At 38.3% G+C, this 10,077-nt stretch overlaps 1 protein-coding gene across 2 annotated transcripts in view; it reads right to left on the bottom strand.

Annotated features, from left to right (window-relative positions):
- Positions 1-10,077, bottom strand: part of SEPTIN7 (septin 7) — a 37,389-nt gene that overhangs the window by 6,324 nt on the left and 20,988 nt on the right. The window contains exons 7-10 of one of the 2 annotated variants that reach the window (XM_080975958.1): positions 9,681-9,777; positions 9,277-9,328; positions 8,206-8,331; positions 1,482-1,502 (exon numbers count right to left, since the gene is read on the bottom strand). In XM_080975958.1, the coding sequence (XP_080832084.1) occupies positions 1,482-1,502; positions 8,206-8,331; positions 9,277-9,328; positions 9,681-9,777 (296 nt within the window). The remainder of the gene's footprint in view (positions 1-1,481; positions 1,503-8,205; positions 8,332-9,276; positions 9,329-9,680; positions 9,778-10,077) is intronic. The other variant, XM_080975959.1, reaches the window with a different exon arrangement.

Below are 10,077 nucleotides of genomic sequence, written 5' to 3'. Positions count from 1 at the left end.
ATGTCTTCTTGAGCAATTTTGTAGTGGCCACTCTCCTGCAAGAGTCTTTAAATTCTTCATCTGGTCAATATGGATCACTGTACTGTATAAGGAATCAACTTCAAAGAGCTAGAAAGAAGCAGCAAGTGAATTCAAACCAAGTTTACGAAGGACGATGAATGGTGGACTGAGCTTAAGAGTTATAAAAGAAGCTAGAAAGGAAGACAATGTGAAGTTAGGAGAACCTAAAAGCAAATGATCATTTCATGGAAGCAGCCTCCATGAGTTCACATGTCTGAGGTTCTGCTGTAATATAAGTTAAGCCACACCCAATGTTTATTTGAAAGATTTTGTACTTTTATCCAATGATGAAAGGGACAAGAAAATTAAAGAACTAATTAAAACCAGTCCTGCTGTGAAGAATTTGCACATGGAGAGAGAGAATACATGGTGTAATCTATTTTCAATGCAGCTACTATGGCTAACTTATTTTAATACAGAAACAAGCCCTCTCTGTGGAATATTGTCAGGATGCCTATTATCATCACTAAAAGCAAAAAAGGATTTCGATAAATGGAATTTTATTGCAAGGTTGCATGTTTACGTATTTGTCCAAATAAATGCTGTTTTTAAATGCACACTGAATATAGATGTTTCCAGTGCATTTAAATATGAATAATCCCCCCTCCCCAGTTCAAAAATGAGAGCAAACCTCAAGAACTACTCAAACAGACACACAACACCTATTTGAGTGTTATGTTCCAGAGAGGACACTTGACCTGGTGAGAGTCTCTGGTTCTTTAATGCTACGGAAGATGGAAATGAACTAGGCTGTGCCATGCTTGAACATGGAATCTCTCAGAGCCAATCTGTTCCCTGGAAAAAAAGGGGTTAAAGGCAGACAGCTAGGGGCATGCCATGTTCAAACAGGATGCAATACCACCCAATTCATCAATCACTACTTCCTCTCAATGGTGAGGGGAATGGGTGCATGTGCCTAGCTGACATTCATGCCATTTTGACTATTCTCTCTGGAACACAACATCTGGAAAGAATGAAATCTGAGCCTCTGCAAGCTACTGATGTGATATATCTACATTTTTGCCTTCTTTAACAGCACTCTGATTTGATCATTTTGGCACTTTCAAATGCCGTGGTAAACCAACTGCAGCTTCAGAGGGAAGAAATGAAGCTAACAAGTTCTTGAGGATAATTTCATATACAATCAATCACTGTGCTGAAAAGAAGCAAATTATGAGGATTTCATATCCAATTAACTGCTAAGAATGGTCTTCTGCTCTCTCTGTGAATAAATGTGCTCTCACAGTAGATGTCACTAAAAATATTTAACTTTATGTTAGGGAATTTTATAATAAAACATTAAAAGCAAAACAAATGCAATCGCTGAAAATAAAAGTTTTGAAAATTACACTCAACATTAAAAGCCTTTTTTGTTTTAATCCTTGTCTTAAGTCTTTTGAAAAATTTAAATGACCACTTACATGCCTTCAACTGTGTCAAATCTAAAAAACAAAAAATACAGAAGCTTAGCATGCTCAAATAAAACCACAAAAATAAAAAGCAATAATTAAAAAGCAAATTCATTATGGATTTGAAGCTACTTTGGTTTGTATGCTCTCCAGCAGCAAGATTTCCACTGTAAAGTGACAGGTTGTTAGTTAAAGCTAGTTAAGTTTTTTGTTTTCAATAGTCTGTTAGTTCAAGTGCTCTACACAATTAATGCAGACCTGATGTGCAAAGCTTTTTACCTGTATTTGTGTGCAAGGAATAATGCATGCTCTTTAGATGAAAACTTAAATATTTTAGTGACATTTGCTTAACTTCTCAAAATAAACACCAATTCACAACTGTCTCAAGGCCTATTGCTGCTAGTATGCATATTCAAAATGGTCAATAGCACCATTTAACTCGCCAGCAGAGGTCTCAAAAGGCTTCTCTGGAAAATATTTACTATAATTAAGATCAGATGATAAAATGGCAACTGTGAGAGTTACTCCACTCTCTGCCTTGTATTTCAAAGATTCTTCCAGGTTTATAAACCATTCAAAACTATTTCACAGATTACTTCTAAGTTCTAATATCATAGCTACTCTGGAATTTCTGAAAGGAAAAAAATCATTTGATTCCCCCACCCAAAAAAATAGCTCAACCAGAACAAGGTAGAAACCATCTAACCTATTCCAACCATGTCCCCATTTGTATGATCATATCTTGGCTTAACAAAATGAAGCCCCTTGCAACTGAACAAACCAAGAAGTCTTCAGTTAAAAAGTATTTCCTATTTCCTGTCCCAGCCGCAGAAGCAAGATAGGACTGTTTTAGGTAGGTGCTGTTGCACTGATGCAACACTACTAGGTACATCACAGCTAGATACAAAACAAGATGTGTGTGCAAGGAGGAGTTGGCAAGCTATATAGCAATTTAACTTTGACACCAGGATGAGAACTATTTGTTGCATTGGCACAACACTGACTAAAAAAAGCTCAAATGCATTTTCAAGAATTTATACATGCAGGTCCCGCTGTCTGAATGCTTGTTATCCGAAATCTCAGTTACCTGAACACAAATAATTATACCCAAACCTAGCTACACAAATGGCTGATTCAGGTAGCTGAACAGTCAAGAGTTGTCCCACTTCCTTACTTGCTTGTGTTTTGCTGGTTGGCAGAGGAAGAGAGAGTGGACAAATCAGTTTTTCCTTTTGTTTGGCTTTTGCCAATTGTCTTTAGCAATTTCAGGAAGTAAGCAGGAAGGCACAAATCACGGATTAGAAATGTTCCCATAGGAAATAATTAAAATCATCATCTTGATATGCAAATGCTCACCTAACCAATTATCTCCTGAAAATGTACTGTGTTCAGAAAATGGGACCTGCATGTGTCTCAAATCATGTCTCATATGCTCACTGCTGCTCTCTAAATCTTAATGGTTAAGAGATTCAAGTCGTGTAGAGCTATGAAAAAACTCCACCCCGATCTGCTACCTCAGAAGAGAGATCCCATTCTCCACAACATGCACAAGGACAGAGTCATCGTGATCGTAAGATACAAGACACAACAGCAAACAGTTTGCCAGCACCACTGTATCTGATATATGACTCCTTCCCTAGCTGAAGAGTCATCTGAAGTTGCAGCAAAAGCCAAGCAAATGAAAACTTGTGGATCCTGTCTAATGTCCCCTACAGCTGCTAGACTTTAAGGGAGTGCAGAAATTAAATGAGGAATGACCTACACAGTAGTTGCATTTTGCTGAACTTTAACATTAGTTATACAGTCATACCTCGGGTTGAATGTGCTTCAGGATGAGCGCGTTCGAGTTGCGCTGCGCGGCAACCAGAAAGTAACGGAGTGCGTTACTTCTGGGTTTCGCCGCTTGCGCATGCACAGATGCTCAAAATGATGTCACGTGCATGCGCATAAGCACCGAAACGTGACCCACAGACACGGGTTACGTTTGCTTGTAGATGTGAACGGGGCCCCGGAACGGATCCCGTTCGCATCTAGAGGTACCACTGTACTGAGTTGCTGACTGCATATAGAGTATTCAGTAGATTGCATCACTGTAAGTAGTTATCTTAGCAGGATTACATATTTGTTCTTCCTAGCTTTTAATACCTGATATTTATAGGCTGCCTTTAGGTGTCAAACTCTCTCTAAATGTGGCTTGCACACAATTAGAAATTCAACAGTAATAAAATAAAACCCAAAATGTTCACTGTAACCACATTTTAAAAAAACAGAATAATAATAATAATAAGTCCTTGCAACTCAGCAACTGATTTAGAACCAAAGCAGTATTAACAGATTCAGCAGCCAAAAGAAGAACAGTAGCAAGATGGAATATACCTCATGAGTAAAGCACTGTGAAAAAGTGGTTTGCCAGGACTTTATGAAGATCTGTAGTGTGGGAACACCATGCCTGACAACTTGGCTGATTTTGGTGGTGGGCAAACAAGGAGAAAACCTCTGCCCCGATTGCCCTGTGTGGGCAGGTTGGTGTGGGTATAGGTAGTCTTTCCATTAACTCAGACCCAAAGGCTTTAAACACTAAAACCAGCACTTTTAATTGGCCCCCAAAATGCACAACATGGTTACCTGGCTTGCTTCACACTTCTTTGAGATGTAAAGCAGAACTGGAAGCCCAGCCTAGACACCTAAAGAATGCAACCAACAGTGTGGGCTTTACGGCATCACCACTATGACATTATTTTCAGAAATTTCACAATGTATGCAACCATTGTTCCCTTTGAAGTGCTCTGAACATTTTAAGGACCATGGGAAGCGGTCTCATGCTGTCAAATCAAACGCTTTGCTTCATTAGTATACTGATCAAAGCAATGCAAGGAAAAGCAACACACCAGGAAAGGGACAATTTCCCTGAAATTATTATTTAAGATAGCTGAGAACTATTCAACTACAACCTTGTTAACATGTGAAGATGCTGATCAAGCAGAAAGCATGGTACAGTGATACCTCGCTAGACGAATGCCTCGCAAGACAAAAAACTCGCTAGACGAAAGGGATTTTTGTTTTTTGAGCTGCTTCGCAAGATGATTTTCCCTATGAGCTTGCTTCGCAAGACGGAAACGTCTTGCAAGTTTGTTTCCTTTTTCTTAACACTGTTAATACAGTTGCGACTTGACTTCGAGGAGCAACTCATAGAACGTGGTGTGGTAGCCTTTTTTGAGGTTTTTAAAGACTTTGGTGATTTTTGAAGCTTTTCCAAAACTTTCCCGACACCGTGCTTCGCAAGACGAAAAAAATCGCAAGACAGCAAAACTCACGGAACGAATTAATTTCGTCTTGCGAGGCACCACTGTATAGGCTTCCTGGTCCAGAATATGAAGTCATTTTCCTGAGCTCTGCAACAAAATATAGAGCAGAGCACAGGGATGACTCTCCCTGTGCATCTTCCTACTTGAGATTCCAGCAACATCTGGAGGGCTATGTGTTCCCCATCTCTGTGTAAACAATGCTTTAGCATTGTGAGAATGAGCTGCTGAAAGCCTCAGCGTCTCCTCCAATGAAGCCAGATGGACTTCAGAAACTTTCACTTTTCAAACCAATTTAAGTATGATCTAAAAACAACAACAATGCCAACATGCTTGGGAGGTTCCAACTTCATGGGAGAAATGTGAAATACTATTAGAGTTTGTTCATAGTGAAGCAGCACAGATTGTGCACAGATGTAATTTACACTATGATTTATGTTTCAAAAAATATACTGCAGACCAAAATATACTTGAGAGTCTCACTCCCAACTTCTGAATGGCACAGAAATGTTAACTCTCAAAAATGTTTAAGTTGGTATTTGGGCACAGGACTAATGCCAGACCCTTTAATGGTCTTACCAGTCATCTTTATTGATGAAGAAGCTATTGCAATTTCAGAATTGTATAAACTGATTAAAAAAAAACATACTTGTGACTTGTATGTATGAAACAAGACCTGAGAATATGATTTATTTTTTTTACTGTGAACCAATATGTTCCTTATGGTATTATACTTTCATGTAATTTTACTTGTTTTTTATTCATTCCATTTTCCTTATATTTTTAATTAATGCCATTCTACGTTATGAAATTACAATAAACCCTTGGTTTCAAAAAATATGTATTTGGGATTATTCAGGAAACTGTGCCCTCAAGTATCCTGGACGTGCATTTAACCCCCCAACCCACTGCATTCGCTGTAATTGTATTCTATTGGCCTAACATTAAAAAAATTAATATGAGGGAGCATATTATGAAGAACAAATCAATTTTCTTGCAGTAAAAATATACATCCATTATGCAGTGAGAGAAGTTAGCAACAATGTGTGATGACGGTTGTACCATCTATGACTTCAAACTGAAAATCCGGAAGCCAACTGTCAGATACAATTTGTCTGAAAAGCAATTAACCTTCCAAAAATTGACTAGTGTTGCTTTAAAACAACTCCTAAAAGAGAAGTTAGTGCCCTCATAAGATTCAGAAACCAATAAATTTGAGTAAGTGGGATGAAGAGAAAGCAAGGGATGAAGCCCATTCGGTGATGAAGCTTCAATTAATTTCCCCACTTTCCTGACACTGTGCATGCCGAAACTGCATGGGCTTGTTTTGTTTGACAGCTCCAAGAAGAAAAACTCCTCAGCTGTCTATCCTGCAAACCTACTTGAGGGAGCACAGAAGGCAGACATGTGCCAGAGACAAAGCCAAAATTAACTTTTGAGCAAACATAAAAGTTCACTGAACTTAATGGTTAGGGGACAAACTTTGAGATTGTCAGTAGGTAACAACTGCAATTACTTTTGCATCTCTCATCATCTTCAGTTTGCATTATTTATTTCTCCAGACAGCAGCTTCTTAATGTAAGTATTAGATCTGAATCATAGAAAAACCACTACCCTGTTGAAAGTTTAGTTACTAGAAATAGTCTCTGCAGTAAAACAACTGTGTTACATTAATTACTTAATGCACCAATTGGAATATACTGGGTTATATAGATATATATAACCTACAAAAATAAATCTATGAAGCACACACTGTTTATTGTATGAATATAATACATATTCAATTATTCCCCATCAAAAGAGTACAAGTCCATAAATACTTTCTGTGCACCTTGAGCTCAATTTAAGTATATTTCATTCTATTTGTACTCTTCTGTACCATGAACTGGGTAATACAAAATTCCTTCTACCTTTCAGAAACTTTAACCATGAAAATGTGTTTATATACCAGAGAAGGGGACACAATTTAATTTGCAAGTGAGGCAATAGCAAGGACATATAGATTCTTCTTACAGATGATGAATAGGAATGGGAACCAGATGGAACCCTGCTGATGGCAATACAGTATAGATTGGAAGTCAGTTAATGGCAGTACTACATACCCATATACCAAATAATGTAGCTGCTCAATTATATAAAATCAACATGCAAACATTCCCATAATTGTCTGACGTGAGCCCACCAGGCAAATAAAACTGCCTCAGCCGCCAAATTCAGGCTGGAAGCTACACTAAAAGCTTAATGTCAGCCAAGCGTACTTGAACCTATGGTGCGACCAAAGACTATTATGTTTCCTATGAAGAAAATGTACTTTGTTGACAATCTTCCCTCAACAATCAGGCACCAGCTCAGCTGACCGAACAACATCAGATATGTTTCCACCAGCTCAGCTGACAGAACAACAACTTTCTACTCCTGCTGATATTACAAAAACTAAAAACTTCTGCCCACCCATTATTTAAAAATGTTATGACCGTTGACTGCCAGCGAATATATTTTGTGCTTCTATCCTGCGGGTGTTGCTGTGGTCTAAACCACAGAGCCTAGGGCTTGCCAATCAGAAGATTGGCGGTTCGAATCCCTGCGACGGTGTGAGCTCCCATTGCTCGGTCCCAGCTCCTGCCCACCCAGCAGTTCGAAAGCACGCCAAAGTGCAAGTAGATAAATAGGTACCGCTCTGGCAGGAAGGTAAATGGTGTTTCCGTGCGCTGCTCTAGCTCGCCAGAAGCAGCGTAGTCATGCTGGCCACATGACCCGGAAGCTGTCTGCGGACAAACACTGGCTCCCTCGGCCTATAGAGCGAGATAAGCGCTGCAACCCCAGAGTCATCCGCAACTGGACCTAACAGTCAGGGGTACCTTTACCTATCCTGTATTTTTATCTTGTGAACTGCCCCGATATATTTGGATGAAGGGCGGTATATAAATTTAATAAAATAAATAAATTAAAATCAATACATTGAGTAATAAATTCTACAGCATCCTTAACGACCTGAAGCACAGCAGATCAGATTAATGCACCCCAAAGGCCCAACTAAATACATAATTTTTCAACAAGTGCTGGAAGCACACTACTGGTGGTGCTGATTTAATCTGAGGGGAGGTGATTCCATAGGATGGGCACGACAACAAATAAATTCCTCTCCCTGCTTGCCAGTAGGCCCCACTCTTTTTTCTCACTGGCTGAAATGATCCATACAGGAAATGATCCATACAGGAAACTTGTAGTTAAAGGTAAAAGGTAGGTTAATGTTTCTTGTAAACTGTGAGATATAAACAAACAACTGTAATAAATAATAGTAAGTAAGTTGTAACAATTACTTTGGTGGTGTATGAGCCTGTAAGGATTTGACTGAATGGCCAAATATGTGATCCAAAACAAATTTTCCATGAACTTGTGGGAAAAACCATATCACCACTTTTACTACCACTTACTTTGTTAGCTGCCCTTTGTTTTTGTTGTTGTCAACTCCATTGTACGTAACAGCCGCCAATTTTCTGCTTCGGTAGTTCTCATAATGGACATTATTAGTGACGTCTTTCAGGTCCTGCATGTGAGTTCTATTTAAGAAAAAGAAGAACTTTTCAGTAACTTTCCTTTACCAAAGAATAGCTGATAAATACAACATTAATTTTAATAAGCAAAACATTTGGCATGTGGCTTTAAAATGTAAAAGTGCTTTAGACAGTGATTTATTGTTCTTAAAGAAATATGCAAACGACTTCATGTTTAGAGAATTCTATACATATATAATATACCCAATAGGGAGGATACATTAATGTTTTGCATATGTACTTAATAGATTTGTGGAACCAAATTATGCCTCTTAGCATAATCACCACCCCAAAAAATGTCTGATGTACAAGTATTTCCCAAATTTATAGCTTGATCCTAACACACATTAAATTGAATGAATCCCTATCTAATTCAGTGGAACTTGCTTTTATGTAAGAATACTCAGGATCAGACTGTGATTTCTGCATCTTGCACCTTCTTGTTAAAACTCTAGTCTCCAAAAAAGCACCTACACATCCCATCAACTGACATATCAATTCCAAAATATCCAGAGGTATATTCAACAGCCGACTTTCACAAATTAAAAAATAGATTTTCCTTTGCTTGCTTTGTTATGAAAATGTAGCCAAATATAGTCAAAGCTATATCAGGAAATATTAAGTTTTTAATATTTCTTCCTGACCAGAAAAAATCCTACTATACACACTAAAAGTGGCCACTGAGTACATGCATATATTTTTTTATTTTAAAAGTTCATCATTTATTCAGATGACCTTCGGTTAAAAAGAGAAAGTATTACAATATACCAGTTTCTTTTCCACAGAATTCACGAAAGGAATGGGTCTACTTAGCTAGTCTTCCAATGTGGTCCAGCAATGTGGAAGGCCTCCCAATAACCACAACAGAACTAGGAAGGAAGGAAGGAAGGAAGGAAGGAAGGAAGGAAGGAAAACTATTCCCAAAACCAGCGCTGCACATTACTTGCTTACCTTATCAACATATTTCTTAGAATTGTGAAGTCACAGTGTTCACCATTTTCAACTGTAGGGGGAAAATGTCACATTTTTTAAATACAGGAAACAGACATCTGCCAGTAGCAGATGGGGTGAAGGGACACTATGGAAGCCAACCCTCTATTTACCATCGTTGCTACTAATTTTTAAGGGAAAAAAGCAGAAAGGGAAGCCATTCTAGCTATTTGATGTTGCACTATTACAATGTCACTATATGTATCATGTGTTCAAATAAAAAACCACAAAAGCTACTGTAATAACGTTATATTGTTGGCTGCCTTGAGTGTACTATTGGAAAAGCAGAATATAATCAAATCACAACCCTATTAATGTTTTTTGGGATTACAGGGAAGTTCACACATGGCCTTTTGTGCACTTACCTTCTGCAACACCCCAAGGATATTGCCTTCCTCTAACCCTCTTGCCGTTGACTTCAATGATAGTATTGCTACCTACTACAGCAAGAGGTAAACGGTCCTGGAGGACAGAAAGAGTATATTTTGGGGGTGTAAGTACATAGTTTTACTCCTCTGAATACACGAAATATCCCAGTTGGATATAAACAAAAGGGACTTTTGAAACATTATATGGGAAAGGCCATAGCTCAATGGTAGAGCACATGTTTTTCATGCAAAGGGGTCGGGTTTAGTTGCCTCCATTTGCTAAAAACCAAACAGAAAATAGATGACCATTGTTCCATTGACCCTAGTATTTTCCAAGTGGCATCATCTTTGCAATGTCTCAAGCAGAAATCTTTCCCTACGTTTCTATCTGAGA

Source organism: Podarcis pityusensis (genome assembly GCF_964106645.2).
Source record: "Podarcis pityusensis genome assembly, chromosome: 12".
Taxonomy (NCBI): domain Eukaryota; kingdom Metazoa; phylum Chordata; class Lepidosauria; order Squamata; family Lacertidae; genus Podarcis; species Podarcis pityusensis.
This window is presented reverse-complemented; position numbering and strand designations above follow the sequence as displayed.